This window comes from Centruroides sculpturatus, unplaced genomic scaffold (genome assembly GCF_000671375.1).
Source record: "Centruroides sculpturatus isolate CEXI.00-Female unplaced genomic scaffold, Cexi_2.0 scaffold385, whole genome shotgun sequence".
Taxonomy (NCBI): domain Eukaryota; kingdom Metazoa; phylum Arthropoda; class Arachnida; order Scorpiones; family Buthidae; genus Centruroides; species Centruroides sculpturatus.
This window is the reverse complement of record NW_019384625.1, coordinates 327,314-351,024: the sequence shown is the minus strand read 5'-3', so window position 1 is coordinate 351,024 and position 23,711 is coordinate 327,314. Positions and strand designations below refer to the sequence as shown.

Here is a 23,711-nt window from a genome sequence, read left to right as displayed (position 1 = left end):
AGAAAATACTACAAATATTTTATATTTTAATTTGTTGAATAAAATATAAAATAGTTACCTCTCTAACAATGAAATAACTTTATGCAATTCAAACTTACCAAGTAAACAAAGTGTTCTTTGAATAACAGTTTGTTCTTCATTGGAATACATTTTATTTTGGAACATTTTATTATAAGAAAACATTGGGTTATCAAAAAGTTTCTTCATTTTTTAAGATAATAATAATAATACCCAAATTTAAAAATAAAAAACTATTAAATTATATAAGCACTTTTGTTTTTATTACTTTAGCCCATCTGTTGAGATCTACTATCCCACATGCAAAAAATTATGGGGAGTTTTTGTCAAAAAATGTCTCCAAGTGGTTTTTCACATCATCTAAGTTATTGAACTTCTGCAAATTATTCTGGAAAGAGAGAAATAAATAGTGTCCTGTAAATCTGAAGGCACAAGATTGGGAGAATAAAGAAATGGCACAAAACAGCCCATCCAAATTCCAATAATTTTTCTCAAGTGGTCAAAGACAAACACAGCCTAGAATTGTCATACTGAAAAGCCACATTCTTTCTTCTTACTGATATTGGCCAATTTAATTTGATGGCTGCCTTCTATTAAGTTGGAACAGTACTTCTCTGTATGAATGAACTGATTTGAGGTAACAGTTTATAACAAATAATTCTCTGCCAGTCCCACCATATGCTCAGTATAATCTTTTACAATGTAACTGACTTTTTAGTGTGTTGCAAAGGCACCACTTGAGTTTCTCCAAAATCTTTTCACTGCATATTATCATAAACAATCCATTCTTCATTGTCAGAAATTAGTTGCTTTAAAAAAATATATCTGGTTATGTTTCAACTGTGAATCAGGCAGATATTCCATCTATCACATTTCTTTTGCTCATTTGATATAATAACCATCAATAGCTGAAAGTTTCCAGATAGCAGTATATCTTCTAAAGAAAAACTCTCTTTATGGAACCTCTTAAATCACTTTTAATATGTATGGACATTAACAGCAGCTTCACTGTAAACAATATAAATCCTTTGTTTATGTGCAGTTGTAGCATTTTTGTTTTATGAAAGTAGAAAAGCATAAGATAACAAAAATGCAACTCAAGATTCTCCATTTTTAAATTCAAAAATTTGATTATAATAATATCATTTCTGTTCATTAATAATTTATACTGATAACATACATTACGGATATTATATTGAAACTAATAAAAACAATTAATCGTAAATTGCCATTAACTTAATACTTAAAAGTAAATTGCTACTAGTGTAAAAAATGAACAAACTTTATAATAAATCACAGTATTTTCTATTGAATATAGTAACAGCAATCTTTTCAGAAAGTCCATACTAGTCTATAAATTACAAAAGAAAGGTTTATATTACATTTTATGTGAATATACAGTCAAACTTAGATCTTGTATTACTATTTGTTCATCTCTGAAACTGGCACTAAATTGAAGTACCTCAAAACAATAAGAATTATAATTAGTAATTAGATGTACTTACAAATCTGAGATTATAAAACATTGTGCCACTGTAAATAAATTCTGCTATCATCAGGAATCCAACTTTTTATTAAAAAGAAATAGATTAATTTTGAATTTGTTCTAATTTATATATTCTATGTTACACTATTGTCTAAACTATTAATTCTAAGAGTTTAAACTGAGGATGGTCAGATTTTGACCAAAAACATTTCTTCTTAATAAAACACTGGCTTCATGAAACTAGCAGAATTTATTTATTTTCATACAAATTTGAATTTGAGGAGAAGTCATGTGATTTGGTGATAATGTAGTTTGCAATGCAAAATCATACACCATATTTATTTTAATAAACTGCAACCTCTAATAAATAGCACAGCTGAAAGATGAAAAAAGTTAGACAATGCCCTCTAATAGTAAGTGCATTGTCTATTGGAGGAAGATAAGGCTTTTAAACTGAAAAATTGCAGTCTATTCATCATTGTCACTCTTTACTGTATTTTGACAAAGTGTGTTGAGTGTTGCATTGTTGTTCATATAGTAGTAATAATAATAATAGTAAAATTACAGGATTTATTTCATTAATAGAGGCACTTAATTCCCAAAGAATAGAACTAACAGTTGCCCGTTAACAATAAGTGCTCTTTAATAAACAGTGCAGTTGCAAGATGAAAAAAAGTTATAGACAGCATATCCTTTATTAGAATAAATATGGTATTTAATAATGTACAGATACTGAAGGATCCTCTAACATTTGTGAAGATCTGTCACCAGTATTTATTGACATTTTATGAAAATGCAGTATTTAACAGGACACTATGTTGAGGTTTGGTTTTGTATCATTTAATCATTTTCATTAACTCAGAAAGACAACTATCTTTCTTGATTTTTATAATAGTTCTTATTTTTACTTTTTTATTCACAATTCCTAAAACTCTGATAGTGTTTTAATAGATTTGAGACTATAGAATGACTAACATTCAGACAGATGTTTAACAGATAAACAACATATAAAAAACAAAACATAAGGTTGAATTTATTTTGTTTATTTATAAAACAAAAAAATGTGTGTATATGTACAGTACAGTATATATATTCGGACTGTTATACATCTGTCCAAATATTAAATAGTGTCACTGTATGTGCTTATATTGAAATTTAAAATTGGTGTCTATTATTTAAACATGTATTGTATTTAGATTGAAACATCTAGTTTTGAAAATGAAAGCATTATTACAACTTAATAAATAGACAATATTTTATTTTTATGACTTTAAAAAAAAACAGTTATTTAAAGTGTTTCTAAAGCCTTTTCTATAATACTGTTTTCTTAAACAGAAACTTTAAGGTTTTCATTAAAATATTAATGACTTGATCAATAACAATTTTAGATTTTTAATATATGATTTTTAAGATATCCAATTATGTAGATAATTGATTTCTTGTATAGATATAATTTTATCCAAATCACAGCCTTTTATTTAAACTTATTTTTACATTTAAGTTTAACGACATTATACATTTTGAAAAAAAATTTTTTTACATAATTATTATTCTAAATATAAAATATTTAGAATAATAATTAAGATAAAAACTGGCCTGCAAACACAAGAGAGATATAGCTATAGAAACAAGTTTACAAAAATATCTAGAATCCATATTAGTCTATCTGAATATATGTAAAACTAGAATTAACAAAATGCAATATTGAACAAGTTCAACAAAATTAAGAAACTACAGCCTATGATATCAAATTTAATTAGAACAAATAAAGAATCTTATAATTTCTTTCTGTATTCAATTGGAACCCAATAATAGCTAATTGAGTTAGCCTGACTGCTGGTTAACTTAATCAAGAGCTTATATGTAAGATGCAAGTAAAGAAAGCCCCTTTTGCAATTTTTTGTTCCTATTGTAATCCTCTACAGCTCTGTTAAAGTCCCAATTGTGTCATTCGGTCCTAGAATTGTACCAATGATAGAATGTTTCTTTATTAATAAAAAGAAGTTTAAAAATTTTATTTTTTGTTAGTAAAAATAATGTTAATTTAGAGGTAAAGGAACTATAGCCCCTAAGTTTTCTTCAGGCCCCAGGAAAATTCCCCTTTATGTTAGAGCTGTTATCAGCAAGTTCCAATTGAACACAGGACATTAAAGGTTTAGTTTATTTTGTATGCAAAACCAATGATCATCAATAGAAAGATGTTGGGCTTGAGAACAGCATCAGTGTCATCCTCAGATCTTTTGATATATTGCTTCTAAAGATAGGCAGGGAACATTTCAGAATTAGAGAAAATGGAGTCTATATTTGATTGAACTTCGGTTTTAACAAATTTATTTATTTGTTGATCTATAAATTAGTGATATTATATTGAAGTATTAATAAAATCGCACTATTTAAATATTTAAAAAAAGACAAAACAGGGAATAGTACCGGAAATCGGGATATCTGGTCACCCTACTGAAGATTAAGCTCTATCTATCAATTCAATTTTCGTTCTTATCAAAAGAAGTAAACTCTATTAAACATCCGGTCTGATAAATATTTTTCTCATTCGAAATCAAATTTTAAATATTCAAAATTAGTTTGATAATAAGAATTGTATTTCTATTTAACGTCTGTTAGCACATTTTTAAAGAAAATTTACCTATAAATAAAACTAGAAAACTGCCGCGACTCTTTCAAAAGTTGTCTGTAAAGGCTTATTACTTCACTCCTGGCAGCAGCCATATTTTTTTTTCCTATTCCTAAAGCGCCGTCTGGTGGTAAACGATCGTTAGAGAAAACCTTAAAATAACATTAAATAATAAATTTTCCTATTTATTTGGCCTAATATAAATTAACAAAAATTCATTGATTAGCTTAACTATCATTTTAACTTACAAGTTACTTAATTAAATGTTAATTCTTAAATAATTTTATTGTTTATATTAAAAATTCTATAACAGTTAATGTCTAAACATCTTATAAATTGAACGTTTACGGTTATGTAAAGTTTATAAAATGTATATGGATAATTTAAAGTAAAAATTTGATTTATGAGTCATTTCTATTCAGAGCATTTCATCTGGCAACAGTGATCTTGCATTGACTTTCGTGCATAGCACGTGTGTTTTATTTTGATTTATAGTATTTGGATAAATATGTTAGAAAGTACAAATTTATAAATTTGCGAATAAAATAATCTCGGAATAGTTCATAGATTTATTCGAAATGAACTTAGTTACAGTTTATATTTTAATTGGCATTTAAATCTAAACTTAATATTCGGTATTTTAAGGCATTAATATTATAATTAAACATTAAAATATATATTGTGCTAGATAGTAGTTGTAAATATAAGACTTGGTAGTTTGTTAACATGTATATAAAACTTCATAAGGTAATTAATTTTAGTACTATTAATTTTCAATCAAAAAGGAGTATTTTTAACTCTCCAAGAATTTTTTCAACATTAAAGACATCTACAAGTATTGGGGAAGACATTGTAATAGGAAATATTAGTTATAAAAAAGATAATTGGACTAATGTTTCAGCTCATCTACTTTCTTTTGTTGGAAAGAATATTTTTTTACAAAAGCATCACCCATTATCTTTATTAAGACAAAGAATTGTTAATTTTATGTATAAAAGATATGTTAACCGTTCAAGAAATCCGCTGTTTTCTGTATACGACCATTTAAGCCCAGTTGTGACATTAGAACAAAATTTTGATAGTTTGTTAGTTCCTAAAGATCATGTTAGTCGTAAGATTAGTGACAGTTATTACATAAATTCAAAATATATGTTGAGAGCGCATACTTCGGCACATCAAAGAGATTTAATTTTAAGCGGTTTAGATAATTTTTTAGTTATTGGTGATGTTTATAGACGTGATGAAATAGACTCGTCTCATTATCCCGTTTTTCATCAAATAGAAGGAGTTCGCTTATTACTTCCACAAGATGTAAGTAATATATATGTTTAATTTAAATTTTAAGACTTTTTTCTTAAATAAATTCGATTTAAAATGTATTTTACAATTTAGTTGTTTAAAAATCAAGAAAATCCTGACAATTTATCTCTTTTTGAAAATGGCAAAAGATGTTCAAGGAAACAAGAATGTCACACACTAGAAGCCACATTGTTAATGGAACAAGAATTGAAAAATTGCCTTACTATTTCTTCTTAATAAAACACTGGCTTCATGAAACTAGCAGAATTTATTTATTTTCATACAAATTTGAATTTGAGGAGAAGTCATGTGATTTGGCATAAATATTTGTTAAGTTTTAAATTTTATTGTAATTGTTGTGACATTCTATGACATTGTGCTTAATCAAAATTAGTAGTAATAATTTAGGAAANAATTTCATAATTAATTAATATTTAAAATTTGTCATAATTTAAATATACTTTCAAAAATTTAATTATTTTTGTAATTTTCAGGAATGATTTCTAAAAATTTAAATACTAAAGCTTAAGAAATCAAGCTGTCTTTCCATAACTTCTGATAGACTTTATTTTGAATATTCTAACAGACATCTATCTTTCTAGAATATCAGAGTAAGTCTGCTAGACTAGCAATCAAGATTAAGTTAAAAATATAATCAAATTCTACATGAATATAAATGAGAATTACTGATTGAATGACAGCTGTTTATATCATTTTCAAATTTTGTGATAGATTAAAATTGACATTGGCATGTAATCATTATGAAATACTTAATAAATCCACCAACGATAATGTAATCCTATGGAAGACAAATTATAAAGCACATTAAAAATTACTATTAAATGCTTTCTTGTTATTGAATTCAACCCTTAATATAAATGGCATTTTTTCAATTATTTCAATTTTATAAACATGTATTATTTTTACATTTCATTTCTAATCATTTTTAAAAACTATTCTTGCTTTTTAACAAGTTAATTTATATAACTGAATAATACTATGTTGGTTCTAAAGTTAGTACTCTGAAAAAATTCAATAAAATTTGAAATAAATTATAAACTTTAAGATTTAAACTACTAATTCACTTGAATGAATTTATTAATTTGCAATTTATCAACTTAAGTAGTAAAACATCAAAATTTTAGGAAGTAATATACTCAACACCTAAGAACAAGTACTATACATACAATTAGAAACAACACTTTAATATACATTCTTACTAATTTGATACAGTTTGCATAAAGCCATTGTTCCCAGCAGTGCCGGCCTGAGGCAAGTTTTAGGATGGAGCGAGATCCTATTATGGCGCCTCCCTTGGTTGCTCTTAATTTATACCCTTTAATTTTCTTTACCACTGAGGCGCCCCCTAGGACTTAGCGCCTGGAGCGTCTGCTCCGTTCGCCCTATGGTAGGGCCGGCTCTGGTTCCCAGTTTGCAAAACCACTTATTTAAATCCTGATTTTGATGCATAAATATTTGTTAAGTTTTAAATTTTATTGTAATTGTTGTGACATTCTATGACATTGTGCTTAATCAAAATTAGTAGTAATAATTTAGGAAAAAGTCAATTTTGTTAAAAATATGTATAATATACTTTAAAATTTCAGAATTAAATTTAAAGTACTGAAACTTTGTCAAAAGAATGTAATGTAAGAAAAATGTTTACTCAAGAACAAATTTCTTTCAAACAAATGTAAACAGATTTAGCATGACAATAGTATAGACAGTTTTATCTGAATCCAAAACNGTCATTGGAAGCGGTGGATGCACCACTTCCCTTGTATTTTCTAAAAAATAAATACATATTAATTTTAATTATATGAAAATAATCACACAATACTGTATCTTATTATAACCGCATTATGTATCTTATTACAAATTTCTATACTACACATGAAAAAAAAAGATAAGATTGCTATTGTATATTTGAATATTAGAGGCAGAGTAGAAGCACTGTATCGTCAGCTTCCAAAAAGCCAGATTCGCGCATGCACTTTACAGATTAGTTCCCCCGGTTTCCAGATTAGTTCACACCAACCTCACCCAGTTTAGCTGGTGGAAGCCTAGAACTTTGGGTGGATGCTACACATATAAATCTTCCAATTCTATCCAGGACCTGTTCTAAGCTGATAGCTGCCTGGCCATTAGGTATTTGGCATCCTTGCCCAATTATGTGAATCACCAGTAGATTTATAACTTAACCCAACTGATATGAATTTACTGGTATGTTTTTACGATAGTTCTGTATAGTTGAAAGGAGTTTAAAAAATTCATTAAAATATTTGATATTTTTATTCTGCTCTCCGATTTTATATTACTTACGGATTTCAATGTTAAACCAGTGATATTACAATTTCGTATGTCCCTTCTCTAAGGTGATGTAGAAAAAAACGTGTACAATTCTGTATAATGTTAAAAAATTAACTTTTACTTTGACAGCATCATTTACAACTAAATTTAATGAATGAGAGAGATGCACAAGGTACAGAAAAAGCTCTAGAATTTATTTTCCTTAAATTTACGATTTATGTATCCATTTGTCATAAAAATTTGTCTTTCCACTTTTTTTCCGAGACTACAAATATTCGAGTACAAAGTAACTGGTTTTGGCTTATTTCTATTTAAGAAGTAGTTAAATAATTAAGCGATTAGGGAATTGGGGACATAAATAAAACCCTGACGAAAGAGCCAATATTTTACTTAAACAAAAGCTTAACCGAACCATCTCTAGCCGAGTACAGCGGGGACTGATTTCTTCGTAATATTAGATGTAATAAAGAAAGAAATTTTTCCAGTTCAATGAGAGTGACCGAAAAGTTGTAAAGTTTGAAAATTTCCATGGACCCTGGTCCTAAAACGAATTAGTTAGAAAACAAATGACGGACAATCTATTAAGTTTAACATATTTAGATTTTTACAGCTATGGTGAGAAATGTTTAAAATCTACAACAATCTTGTCATGTCCTTTGAGATATCCTAGTTATGCGACAAAAGAGGCATTTGACATTGACTGGTATCAGCACCCTGAGGATTTGGCAGCCCACGTGCATGCATCTACCAGGACCGTCTCTGATTCCATCCATTAGTCACTCGTAGGGAGCTATTTGAATAAATGGATTGTTTTAAGATTTAAAAAGTAAAGAAGATTTTATGTTATTTTTATGTACGTTTCTTTACAAAGCTATATTTAATTATAATTTTCTTTAAAAGTACCATATTTTGACGAGTATAAGTCGCTGTCAAGTATAAGACGCACCCCTATTTTGAGACAAAAAATTTAGAAAAAAACTGTTTTAATAGGATTGTCTAAAGATGCATTTTATTTGTTTTTTTATTCAAGAATATGACGGATGGATGAATTGATACCTTTATTAAACTGAAATAATCGTCATTTCTTAATGTAAACTCAGATTTCATGTGATGATAGTCGACAGAACATGGCGGCGATGACTCGTGTGTCGCTACTCTGATAATCTAGATACTATAGTCATTCGGTTGAGGGACCATCTGCTTAATGGACCACTGCACAGTTTGGTCCCTAGAGTGGACCACTACTGTAGGTAATTTCACTGTAAAAATGGTTACCTGTCGAGTATAAGACGCACCATGGTTTTGAGCCCCAAAAAGTAGTAAAAAAAGTGTGACTTATACTCATCAAAATACGGTATATTAATATAATTGAAGAATATTTTGTACCGGGTATGTACTGTATATCCATCATGTATTTTATTTCACCGAGTAAGTTTTTATTATTTTATTTATAATTTTAGCTCTTATATTGTGGCTAGAGATTCAGAATGTAATTGTGATATTAAAAATGCATTTAGAGAAGTCTACGGTTTTTACTGGCTTATTGAACAAACGATACAAATGGACCCTTGACCATCACTGACACGCAATTAACTGATTGCCCCTGGAAGTTGGCTTCTTACAGAAACACGGCTTCCCTATTATCAAATGTCATGGCACGCCACTGTTGTCTTTCATCTATCTAACTCCATTCTTGAGATTAAAGAAAGATAGATGACAGTGGGAATTTATAGGTCTACATTTTTTTCAAATTGCAGTCTTAATTATCTTACACTAATTTTAATTATTATTAAATTAATATTTCTAAATAATGAACTAAATAAAATTTAAATATTAATATGTGAATAATTAATTAAGATATACGAATAAAAATATCAATGTTTTAAAAAGTTTTTAAATTTACCTTATTATACTTTTTATTATTTTAATAGATCTATGTTTAATTAATAATTCTGTAAATTGTGAAAAAATTTTAGTGAAAATGGAAAAATTTTCTAAAAATATTTTTCGATAAATCAAAATAAAATTTTCGACTTTCATTTATTTGTTTATATTTAAGAAATATTGAATGTACTGGTATATATTTCTCGTTTGCAATAGTTAGAGAGGTAAAAACGAGAATGTTATTTAAAAACCACATAGATAAAATAATAAAATCTGTTGCCGTACATTGGAGTATATTTTGGCATTTAATTCTCTCTTTATTGGTAATGCTGTACAATGTCCAAATATCCTTTAACAGATGTCCAGTAAATCAACAATGTATAATTGGTTAAACTGAAGCCAACAATGCCAATTGGGCAAGGAAACTTTCCTTATAAGCATGTAATATGATGGAAGATTTTGAATTAAATGATATTTTTTCCTGTCACTAGACCAAATAATGTCTTCAAATTTAATTGTATGTGTATTTTGAATTATCCAAACTAAAATGTATGCAAAATCTTATTCTGTTGGCTAGGGACTAGAATTTGACTTCAAATTATCTGATATTGAAATAATGAGGTTTTACTGTAAATTCTTAATATAATTTTTTTATTTTTTTGATTCTTAAATACTTTAATATTAATACATTTTTCTACTTTATCTTTAATAAACTATTTTGCATTTTGATCAAAAGTATTATAAATATTTAAATGATTTAATTTCATCTACTTATATTTTTATAAGCTGTCCTCTACATAATAATATAAAATTAAACTTGACATATTGTTGCTAGTTATAATATTTGTTTTTCAATTACTGAGTACACTTTTTTCACCATGTTTTTATATCTGTTACTAAGTTTGAGACTATTTTGTGTTTTTATTTTGAAGAAAAAAAGGCCTTTATCATTATGTTATACATTGTTTTATTTAATGTTTTCATTCTCAATACAGTATTTCTATTCATTTGTTTTATTATTGTTATTATTATTAATAATGCTATTTTATNGATAAAAAAATTGCAAATGCTAATAACAAGTAAAATTATCATTAAGTCCAACCCTTTTCAAGACATGACACACAACCTCACTTTATCTTCTCCACCCCATTGATCTTTAACTGCCAAAATTTAGTAGTGTAAATTCCCCTAATACATATATCTCTCTGCAAAATTTCAGAAATTTTTGATTAAAAAGCATAGCAGCTATTAAGCTTCAAAAAAGGTGAACAAAATCATGCCTTATATGTACTAACATCTATACATACAGAACAAACTCCAAAATTTGTTTGCATTTCTTGATGTTTCAAGGTCCCAAGTCCAAAAATGTAAAAATCTGGGGGGTAATTTTTTGGATTGATTTCCATACTTTTTCTCTGTTATATATATCAGGGGTGGCCAACAAGTCAATCGCGATAGACCGGTCGATCATGAAGCCAATTTTGGTCGATCGCTCGCGATGTCTTCAATTAATGTGTTACACTTGTAACCGAACGTAACGTGCAAACGCAAATGTAGTGATATTGGACCACCGCGTCCTCTCTCAGATGCGGCTTTGTCAGTTCATGTGATATTCATTTGCGTACATTTGTAAAAGGGAAATAAGAAATGTAGACAAAGGATCGTAAAACCAAAAAAAAAAGTGGGAAGAGGGACAGAGGGAGTAGTCGGGACACAGTAGAAAGAGGAAGGGTGAAGTGGTGGTCCCCGAAAGTGATAACGTTGAGTTTCAATTTTTATTCTGTTTACAACCTAAGTACCTTTTCTTCATGTTTTAAATAAATTGTGGCTTTTCTTACCTATCTAAACATAGTATGTATTTCACACCACCTCCTCGTCACTTAGACTAACCCTACGACAACAAGTCGATCGTGACACATTTTTAAGATAAAAAGTAGATCTTCTGTACATAAAAGTTGGCCACCCCTGATATATATCATACAGAGGTACAGAGCCAAGAAAGTAAAACATTAATCATGAAGCCAGAGGATTGCAAGGGAACAATTGCACCCTTTGTTCCTTAATATCCATTTTTATTTTTTAACAATTGAAAATTGTTTATATGTAAAAGTAAACTACAACTAGTTGCCAAGTATATATAAACTAGCAGGCCCAGCTTTGCTCAGGCAAAAAATAAATATAGTACAGTAATATCCCAAACTTACGCAATAGGTGGGACTGAGTGATAACCGTGTAAGTCGGGGTATAATTTCGCAATTTGCGTAAAATCCAAGTCGGATGTATGTAAGCTAATAAATGTTCTTGTTAATCTTATCTTTCTTTTGATTCGTTCACGGTTACACAAAATCACCACATAGAGTCTCTCAAAGCTTCGTAGATATAACAAACAGAAGTAAATCACACAAAATAAATTGTAGCTATGTGTCAATTCCACATGACATGTCTGAACATGTAAGCTGAACAATAGTGTGGGGGGAGTGAGTAATCAAGAGTTGTGTGGTGCTCAAACAAAAGACGAATCGACAAGATTTGAAAATCGCGTAAGTCAGGGTAGCGTAAGTTGAGATATTACTGTACAAACATTAAGATTATTAGATTATTTTGTACTTCTAACCAGTGGCATACCCAGGATCTGAACTAGAGGGGGGGCAACTCATAGTTCCTTTGAGTGCAAGAATAGCAATGAACAGCAAAATAGTTCTAAGATTTCATGACAGATGGCTCTAGGCTCTAGTCTAGTCACAGTATTCCTTATTCAAACTGATACTAAATTTATACATCTGTCTGTCTGTCAATNAACAAAATAAATATATTGAAAAATATAAAAACAATAAAAAATTATACTTCAGAAGTTAATTTAGTATCAAAAACTTAAAATATTTGAGTAGCAGAAGACATAGCCAAAGATTACAGCGCCACAGCACTGGCGAAAATTTAAATTTGTTGACTGGAATTCCTTCGGATAACCGACGCTCTACTGTATTATATATTTTAGCTCTAATAAACCAATTTCCTGTTGTTTTTTTTTTCTTCTTTTTAGCTTAATTTTACAAGATAAAATGAACAATTGTAAACTTAGTTTAAATTCAATTTTAAGGTTAATAATTTACACTGTATTTGCATTAGGCCTAAATAAGAAAAATTTACTTTTGCCTAGAACAGTATTCTTCGGCCTTGGGTCTGCAGATCGGCACTGGTCTGTGGAAATTTTCTGCTAGTCTCTGAAAAATTTTGTAGACTGACGTCACACTAACTAAAAATCGTAATTTTGGAACAATAATCTTAATAAACAAAATATTATCTGCAATGGTTTTTATTTCTGTCAAAAGGTTTTCTGTCAAAAGGTCAAATGGTTTTTATTTCTGTCAAAAATTCCTCATATTAAATGCAGTTTAATATGAGGAATTTTTTTCCCTAATTACTATGTCTTTTAGCCGAAAAAACTAATTATAATTTTTCTGATTAAAACTGATTATAATTCCAATTTAAAAAAACAGTATTTAATATCTATAAATGAGATATGGTCAATAGATGAAATAACATTAATTTAAGAGATATATCAAGTTACATTTATATAGCTGCAGTTTGTATTTATTTATTATTTTTGTCTCATAATCCTCTTATTATAAATGAAAATATGAAAATCATATCTGTTTAATAGTATTAAGAAATGAATTCAGACAATGCTTTTAATTTTTTTTTGCATGTTATAATTTGACATTCTGAAAGTATATATTGTATTAAGAATATTTTTGCATATTTGTTATTCATGTTAACAAAATATATTATTTGTCTAAAAAATTAGTTAAATATCGGGTAATTAATGAATTTAATTCAGTATATTAAACAAAATAATATATTATTGTAAGAAGAATTATGATGTATTTTATTTATGCAGATTTTTAAAATGTAAAATTTGTTAAACACAACAATTGACACCTAAATGCTAATTCCAGCACTGAATGAACAAAAAATTTTAATGCTCTAATGTTTTTGGCCATCTTTTAAAGGCCCTTTTCAGGAATGTATAAAACACACAGAAAAAACAGTTCTCTCATTTGAAAACTTCTAACCGTCGAATACAGCTGTGTTCCAAATTTTTAAATATTTAAACAATGTACTGTATGATATAAAAATCGTTACGATGTGTAATTATTTTTCATCTTTCTGCTTTGTAAAAGAAAACAATTTCCACATCGTTTACATTGCGCTAATTTTTACAACACTATAATAATAATTTATGTATAGCTTTATTTAAAAATAATTATTTTTATGTTGTAAAAGTACATTGTACAGTACATTGTTTAAATATTTAAAAATTTGGAACACAGCTGTATTCGACAGTTAGAAGTTTTCAAATGATAGAACTGTTTTTCCTGTGTGTTTTATACATTCCTGAGGAGGGCCTCTAAAAGATGGCCGAAAACGTTCGAGCATTAAAATATTTTGTTCATTCAGTGCTGGAATTAGCATTTAGGTGTTAATTGTTGTGTTTAGTATATAGTTCCTGTTAACTTGTGCTATTTTTTTGTCTGTAAAATTTGTTATAAATTTTAAGAATATTTGTAAACTCATATTTTTTAGCAGTTTGATTTTAGCAAAAGTTTAGAAATTAAAATAAAATGTAATGTGTAGTTAAATATTTAATATTTAGTAATATTATATTGTTGTTATAGCTGGTGCCAGCGAAAAAATTGGTTGGGCTTTTGGACTTGGATTAGAACGTTTGGCAATGAAATTATATAGTATTCCTGATATTCGTTTATTTTGGAGTACCGATTCTGGATTTTTGTCTCAGTTTCAAGTTTCTTTTGATACCTCTGTAACATACAAAGTATTTATTTTTTCATAAAATCTTTTTTTACATTCTACATATAATTTATGTATACTAAATATATTTTAAAGCAAAATTGTAATGTTGCAAATTTATAAATTGCATTACTAATATTTACTCATTTCTAAACTGCACTTTTATAAAATACTCACTCAAAAACCTTTTAATGCAGTATATGCAGTTACATATACTGCATTAACAATGAAAGAACTGCAGAAAAAACGGTTAGACGTTTGTACATTTTAGAATATTTTTTCTGAAGATCATTTGAAATGATCGAAAATGTTAGAATAAAGTTACATATATTGCATTAAGAGATTTTGAGTGAGTATTGCATTACTAATCTTTACTATTAAATTACAAATCAATAAGTAGGATTTCAGAACAAAATATGTAAGATAGATTATATAATTTTTTTATTTGAAATTTAATTCAATATATAGGGTGTTCACAAAGTCCATGAAACATTACAAATGGCTGTATTTTTGTAAGGAGACATAGACTTGTGCTCGAATGCCCACAAAATGAAAAACGTACTCAATGAATTATGTTTTCACATCTTACAAAGATTCATTGTACCTTTGGTCACACAGCACACATCTATCCTATAGTCCATTTTTCTCTATACATTACAAATGTACTTATATTTTTTTTATATGCTTATATTACAAATGTACTTATAAATATACCACTCACCAAACCATCACCAGTTCATGTCACAAAAAAAGCAAAATTCTTACAAACATTTTTGTCTATGTGAAATAGACAATCTTCAGGTCTCAATAATATTGAACAAATGGCTAGTAAAATAGAACGTTTTTTTCAAAAGTTCAGATTGATTGCATAATTCAAATATGTTGCATCAAAATTTATGTAATATTCGGGATATAATTTCAAAATATGTAAAAAATTTAAATGATATCTGAATAAATAATCAATTAATTTCATGTAAATTATTATGATGGAAATATCCTCCATAATTTAAATTATCCTTAATGCAAGTTTTTGTCAGTGGAATTTAGTTCAAAAATGGCACGTCATGCTGTGGATAGTGTGTCTGTTTCCTTGAAGTTAATACCGACTCCCTGTTTAATTGCCCAATAAATCTCAAGTGATTTGAGGTATTTCAGTTGTGCCTTATCCGATACTCTGTGTAATCTCTGTGTAACAATTTACCATTTTGCAGTTCAATGCATACTTCCTCATTACCTGCATACATCGATAATGCCATAGTAGTCAGCTTTTTTCTTATGGAATATTCATGTTTTTTCATCCTCATGGCAAGACCTGTTGCTGTTGCTCCAATGTATGTTAATGAGCAGTTAATTCAGTTGTCATGGAGAGGTACCGTATAAACCCCTGGAGAGTATGAGTCATCTGTATGATTTTTATCATTTCTGATGAGAGAGAGGATTGTTGGAGAGCATCAATGTGTTACATGCACTTTAGTGGTTTTTGCAATTTCTCTATATATATTAGAAAGTGTTTCATTGAATGTGATAACTTTCATTTGTTTGTCTTGCAGAATAATCCTCTCCCTCTTATTTATATATTGTTTTATGAGATGTTTGACCAAAGAGGGCTTTTTATGAGATGTTTGACTGGTGATGGTTTGGTGAGTGGGATATTTACAATTACCCAGTTTTTGAGATATAATGTACTTATATTTTTATTTTTTTATATCCTGTGATATGGTCCATACCCAACCCAGCATAGGTTGGGTATGGAGCATATCACAGGTGTCATTGCCATAATCACCCCAATTGTGGTAATGGCAGCTGTGATATGGTGTTTCAGATTCTGGATATTTTGTGGTAGGAACAGTATGCATACTCTTTCCTTCACATAACCCCACAAAAAGAAGTTGCATACAGTCAAGTCTGATGATCTGGATGGCCAGCATGTGAGTACCTGGTCAAGTGCTGACACATGGATAATCTAACAATATGACAATTCTCAAAACATAGTAACGTAATATAATTTTCATGTCTCTCTCTCTCTCTCTCCTCAACCAATGGTTGGTGGGCAAACATGGATGTGTGCAGTATCATAGCTTTTTCTTCGCTTAGCTAGCTGTTTTATCTGTTGGTAAGACCTTTTCTGTAATAACTCGTCAAGATATTCCATTCTGGGTCTTTTACGTCCCCTCTATCTTTCCTTCCAAGAAAACATTCATCCATTCCAAGTGTCAAATTAGGTGGCCAATCATGTAATTTCTCCTTTTCTCTATCATTGTCAAAGTCTCTCTCTTCTCTATTGCCTCCTTTAAAACATCCTCGTTTCTCTTTCTCTCCATTCACGACACTCCATTCTTCGTCACCACCACATCTCAAGGGTCTCCAGTTTTCTTTTCTCTGCTATTTGGAGTGTCCATGTCTCTGAACTGTACAATGCTATGCTCCAGATGAAACTCTTAATTAATGAATCGTTTCCTAGCATCGTTTGATATATTTTTTGATGTTAAAATCTGTCGTTTTCTATAGAGTTTTGCTTGGGCTATTCTTGCAGTAACATCTCTTCCATTCCTTCTGCCTGAGGTAATTATGCTTCCTAGGTACATGAACTCATTGACTTCTGCTATTTTTTCATCGTCCAAATAGATGTTCATTTCTCCTTGTTCCTTTTATTTTGTTTTTTTTTTTTTTTGAACATTTCATTATCTTTGTTTTTTTCTTATTTATTCTCATCTCACATTGTTTAAATTTTCAAGAGCTATCTGTAGATCATCCACGTCTTCTGCTATCATTGTGATGTTGTCAGCAAATCTTATTGTGCTGTACAACTTTCCATTCACTTTTATATTTTTTGTATTAGTAACATAGAATTCTTTCATTGCCTCTTCTATGTATATGTTGAAGAATAGTGGTGATAGTCCACAACCTTATCTTACTCCTTTCATTCGGTTTCTTCTTCTCTTCCTATAACCACAGTTTGATTCTTGTATATCTGGTGTAGTATTTGCCTATCCCTGTAGTATACCTTCAGGTTCCTCAGTGATCTGAACATTTTGTTCCAGTCTACATTGTAAAAAGCCTTCTCTATGTCTATAAATGCTATGAGTGAGTGCCTGCCTTTTTACCCAAATAAGCTGTTCGATGAGCATCCTTAGGCTTAGCATAGCTTCTCGTATACCTTTGTTTCATGTGAAACCAAATTGGTCTTCTGATAGGTTTTCTTCTACTTTTCTTTCTATCTTTCGATAGATTATTCCACAGAGAATTTTTGATATGTGTGAGACTGGACTTAGTGTCCTATGATCCTCACATTTCTGTGCTCCTTTCTTCTTTGGAATCAGAACCATTATGCTCTTTTCAAAATCTTTTGGCACTTGGCCAGTTATATACATTTCATTGATGAGTCTGTACAGATCATTTTTAGTGTTTTCTCCTAGGGCCATTATAAGTTCTACGGGTATCTGGTCTGCACCAGGTGCCTTGTCTTTTCTCATTCCCTTTAGTGTCTTATCGAATTCACATTTTAAGGTTGATGGTCCCAAATCATTTGCATCAACCAGTTTCTCCTCTTCAATCAGTGACTCGTCCAACTTGTCCCCCTTTGTAAAGTTTTTCAATGTATTCCTTCCATTATTGTGCAATTTGTTTTTTCTCAATTAGGATATTTCCCTGTTTATCCATGAATGTACCTGTATATTTCTTTCCCTCACTAAACTGTCTTTTTACCTGCCTATACGCCTATATTTCCTTTTTTCATATTCTCATCTATTTCCTTACATGCTATGTTAATCCATTCTTCCTTTGCTTTTTTCATTTCTCTGTTAATTAAGTTCCTGTTCTGTAGTTTTCATGTTTGTGTGCTATTTTGTAAAGCCTTCTCTGCTCCATAATTTCCAGTATTTCTGTTGTAATCCACGGTTTGTAAACTATTCTGCTTTCTTTACCAATATATTTATCTGTAGCTTCCATGATTCCTGTTTTGATATTATTCCATTTCAAATCTATGTCATTGTTTGTTACCTTATGTAAGTTTGTCAACTCAAGCATTACTGTTTGCATGAATTCCTTCTGAGCATTGGTATCTTTTCTTAATTTTTGTATGTTCTATCTTCTGTACAGTTTTATCATTTTGTTCTTTTTAAGGTGTAGGTGGCTCTTCATTAATTAATTAATACCAGATTGTGGTCTGAGTCAACATCTGCACGAGGATAACTCTTGCTCACTTTCACTTGGTTTCTGTACCTCTGTCACACATGGATATAATCAATTTGGAATCGTTCTGTATCTCCTGGTTTAGTCTAAGTATATCTTCTCTTTGGCTGCTTGAACAAGGTGTTGGATACAATGAGATCATGACTTCTGCAAAACTCTACTAGTCTGGTTCCCCTGGTGTTTCTTCTTCCTAATCCAAAGTTATCAACGATATTGTCTTCCTTGCCTTCTCTGACAATTGCATTCCAGTCTCCAGTCTCTCATGTAACAATTCATAATTTGGTAAACTTATAAATTTTAATTATTGTCCTGGAGTTTAATTAATCTTTTCTTTTTATAATTTTTTAAAACAGAAATATATATTACCATTTTTAATAAAATAAGCAACATTATTTTTTGCAAAAACAAATATAAAAAAAACTTTCAAAAAATATCTCTTTAATCCTGTATTCATAAAAATCTTATTTTTTAAAGTTAGAAAATCACAGCAAACAAAAAATTACTAAGTATTTTAGTACATTACCTACTTCAAGAAATTCAATTATGACTAAAACTGGAAAAAATTTTTTATCAGTTTAATTTCTGTTAAGATACAAAAACCTTTGTTCAGAGAAAGGATTTTTGAATGGATGATGATGATTTCATAAATTTTATATCATTACTTGCTTATTATTTAAATTTAAAAAATTGATTCTCTTTAAATTTATCAAATTATATTCACTTATATGATCATCTGTAATATTCAGAAATTAATTTCCAATTTAGTACATTTTTAATTGTATATGTTTTACTGATTAAAACATTTTGTTCACATTTGTAGCTAGTTTCATCAAAATTCAGTTGATTCATTGATTCTTTATCCGTNTATATATTTTTTACATTTAATATATATTAAATGTAAAAAAACTAATAATCTTATTTTTCTACCAATTTTAGCCTGTAAGTATTTTTCCCCAATGTACCAATGATATATCTTTCTGGATACCAAATGAATTTGAACCAAACGACTTTTTTGAACTTGTAAGAAGCATTGGTGGAGATTTAATAGAACAGGTATATCTAATTGATGAGTTTTTTCACAAAAAGAAGCAACAGACAAGTCATTGCTATAGGATAGTATATAGACACATGGAAAGAACTCTTCGTCAAGATGAAGTCAATGCTGTACATCAGGAAATTGAAAACCAGGCTGAAAAATTATTAAACGTCGTTGTACGTTGAATAAATTGCTTGTAGCATTTAAATAAATAAAATAAAAAGATAACGTATTCGTATGAAAATTAAATTTCCATTAAAAGTCATACTTTGAATTAGACATACACAGTCTATTTCAAAACTTTGTGTTATCTTCAAAGAAAAGAAGAATGATTAACCTGGAAGTTCGAATCTGTGTATAAAGGTCAGTTCATACTTAGTGAGAATGGGGGAAAAAGAACGTCTCTCTTTTTTCTATTATTCTCTTCCTGTAAGACTGCGTTCATTCTTCCAAAGAACGAAAAAGAATCGCGCTTGTTCTTTTGGTGCTTGCAGTTTAAAATAAAGCTTTGAAAGCATAGCGAAAGTAAAATTTGAGTCGTAAAATTCCTTTAAAAATTAGATATGGTTAATTAATTCGAGAAGAAGAGAGAACGGAAACTATTATAATCTTCTAAAAGAAATGATTTACAATTTTCGATATTTTAGGTAAATTTTAAATATGTAGGTCTGTGTAAAGATAATATTTATTCGGATACGTTTAACTTAAAATATACAAATGATAAATTACGATTCATCGAAAAGAATTCTTCTCTAATTTTAATTATTTCAATTTTATCAGTTTCCATGTTGAAGGACGGGAAGGACTGTAGACTACCAACTGGGAGAAAACTAGAACTTCTGTTGATATTTAGTAACAATAAAAAAACAGGAAGTAGTCTATGTCACTGTTAATACGCGAAGTGTTGCGCATTAAACCTATTTAGTGTCATTCTTTCGTTTTTGTGAATTTTTTTCCGTTTCCGAATTGGATGAACCAATTTCGGTTCTGTCCTGTCCGTTTCCATGGGAATTTCGCGGGAAACGGGATTCCCACGCATCTTTACCCAGAATAGTTGTGGGATACGGACTCTTAAGACCAACACATAACCACTATGCCAACTACCGGTGCAAATACATTTGTGCCAGTAAATATAAATCCAACATANCTGAGAACAGAATGCCAAGCCACGATCTGGCCACGTGAATAAGTTGAAGTTACATCCTTCTAACAGGAAAAGTAACTTTCGTTATCATGGAATTATAACAAAACTTGCCAATTCAATATAAATGGAAAAAAAATATTATATGGAATTCAACGAAAATGAAAATTTGCTTGATAATTCAACTACGCCTGTTGGAGAACAATAAAAACACTACACTCAACACCCATTTAATATTATTACAACGAAATACAAGTTCAAAGACATATATACATGTCATATATATACCACCAATAAAACTCAACTGCCTAACCTATAACCAAAGTCTCCTTTTAATTTGTTTTTTAAAAAAAGCGTTTGACAAACTTGCCCCGGTCTCCCCTAAATCCAACATAAAATTTTTTTCCACTCTTTCGATCGAGGATTTCTGATTATGTATAACTTTAATTTTGCATAAACTTTTTTTTTACTTTAAACATGACACATTTAAAAGTCGAGTAGTCATTTTGTTGACTTTTCTTATAAGGGCGCATTCACACATTTTCTATTCCCTTAGGTCAAACTGTCACTTGGGGAGCACACGAGTAAACACATTCGATTATTTGCAGAACATCGGTTCGTTGCGGGAACGACGAATGTTGTCCGAAATCTAGAAAATGGATAATTCTCGAATATTCATTTCCTTTAATTCGGCACAATTGGTAACGGATTCCGAATATTCGTCACGAGTAAACCATCCACACTACTCTGCATTAGGCGAATAGAGAATGTGTGAAAGAACCTTAAGATAAAATCTTTCTGGACATCTGGACATGTTTTATAATAATTTACAACGAAGGATTGCATAATGTTATAGACAAATTTTCTGTCAAGACACAATATCTATTGTCTATAGAATTATTAAAAACTGAATATAAATGATAATGAATAATTTCCACAATGTTACCGATTCATCATAAATTCCATAAATTATTTAATCTTTGGCCATTGGCCTTATTCAAGTGTCAAATAAATACATATATGAAAAGCAGCCAAACAACAGAGAAACAATAACAAAAAGAAAAAGAAAAAAACTACAACTCAAAGCTAAATACAATTCAATTATTTAACTATATTGTAGTAATGTTGATGAGTAATATTACATCATTACTGTTAAAGAAGCAATAGTACTTCTTTTGAAACAGTATTTTTTCCAACGTTTTTTAGTGAATGACCTTGAAGATACACAGGGAAGCATTATGGATACCAAATGAATTTGAACCAAACGACTTTTTTGAACTTGTAAGAAGCATTGGTGGAGATTTAATAGAACAGGTATATCTAATTGATGAGTTNATTTCCACAATGTTACCGATTCATCATAAATTCTATAAATTATTTAATCTTTAATCTTAAACGACACAATGGCCTTATTCAAGTGTCAGATAAATACATATATAAAAAGCAGCCAAACAACAACAAAGAAAAAGAAAAAAAAACACAACTCAAAGCTAAATACAATTCAATTATATTATATATACAGTAATACCCTAAACTTACGCGATAGGTGGGACCGAGCAGTAACCGCGTAAGTCGGGGTATAATTTCGCATATAAATACATACAAATAATTTTTAATTGGGGCCAGAGACTAAAGAAAACAATAATTTTGAAAAAAATGTTTAATAAAATCTTAGATAATAACAAATTAGGCCTATATTATTTTACAATTTTTCACATTTACTTGATTATTACGCCATAATTTTAACATTGTTTCCATCTCAGCGATAATACTGTGACGTTTACGAATGATGCTTGAATTTAAAGATTGAGCATTTTTCACAGCTTCGAGAATTTTTTCTTTGCCTTTTATAATTGTTCTGACCGACAATTCCGGTAGATCAAACTTCTTTGCCAATTCACAAATTTTCATTTTTGTATCGAAGTCTTTAATAATGGGTACGTTCGTAAAGTCAAACGAGTTAAACGCGTTAGTAACGAATCGTTCGAAAAGTCTAACGAAATAGGAATAACGATGACGTCATTCTCGTTTAACTCGTTCGACTTTACGAACATACCCAATGTTAACTTTACATTCCAAAGATAAAGTTTTTCTTTTCTTGTTTGATGCAGAAGAATTAGTTCTACTTCGTTTGGATGACATAGTAGAGTCTCTCGAGTCTCCGTAGATATAACAAACACAGAAATAAATAACACAAAATAAATTGTAGCTATGTGTGGATTCCGCGCGACACATCCGAACATGTAAGCTGAACAATAGTGTGGGGGGAGTGAGTAATCAAGGGTTGCGTGGCGCTCAAACAAAAGACGAATCGACGAGGTTTGAAAATCGCGTAACTCCGGGTTAGCGTAAGTCGGGGTATTACTGTATAGTTAAATATTGCTATTATAGTTAAATATAATGTAGTAATATTGATGAGTAATAATACATCATTACTGTTAAAGAAGCAATAGTACTTCTTTTGAAACAGTATTTTTTCCAACGTTTTTTAGTGAATGACCTTGAAGATACACAGGGAAGCATTATGTAGTCTTCAGGGACAGTGATTTACTGGCTAGTTATTAACGATTAATCATTACATTAATTTAATTAATTAATCGATAGATCGATAGAATTGCATTTCTTCTTTAATAGAGTAGGGAGAGAAATGAGGAGCAGAAAAAAAATTACACAGGAAATATCTATTCGTCTTCAAAAGATTAGAGTTCAAATATTGACAGAAATTTAAGGAATTCAATTTCGCTAAATATCCATTAGCGAAAAATCCAAAAACTGAAAACATTAACTTGTTTAAGAACACATTAATACATTCTTGAAATATTTGCCGTATTACAAAGTAATTAAATTGGTAAATGAGGGAGGTGGGACGTATTGTACTGTACCTGTACTGCACATCATTTACAAG

General features: G+C 29.5%; 1 protein-coding gene across 1 annotated transcript; it reads left to right on the top strand.

Moving 5' to 3' along the window:
• Positions 1-4,588: 4,588 nt before the first annotated feature.
• Positions 4,589-19,897, top strand: LOC111625621 (probable phenylalanine--tRNA ligase, mitochondrial). Its single transcript, XM_023368826.1, has 4 exons — positions 4,589-5,447; positions 5,529-5,664; positions 14,306-14,463; positions 19,566-19,897. Exons 1-4 carry the CDS (start codon positions 4,863-4,865, stop codon positions 19,848-19,850), a joined length of 1,164 nt encoding a protein of 387 aa, XP_023224594.1. The 5' UTR covers positions 4,589-4,862; the 3' UTR covers positions 19,851-19,897.
• Positions 19,898-23,711: the final 3,814 nt, after the last annotated feature.

Bases quoted from the DNA above. Each gene is read 5' to 3' on its own strand.
- LOC111625621 (XM_023368826.1), top strand. From the start codon at position 4,863: ATGTATATAAAACTTCATAAGGTAATTAATTTTAGTACTATTAATTTT. The intron at 5,448-5,528 runs GTAAGTAATATA...TTTACAATTTAG, and splicing joins GCTTATTACTTCCACAAGAT to TTGTTTAAAAATCAAGAAAA. The intron at 14,464-19,565 runs GTATTTATTTTT...TACCAATTTTAG, and splicing joins ATACCTCTGTAACATACAAA to CCTGTAAGTATTTTTCCCCA.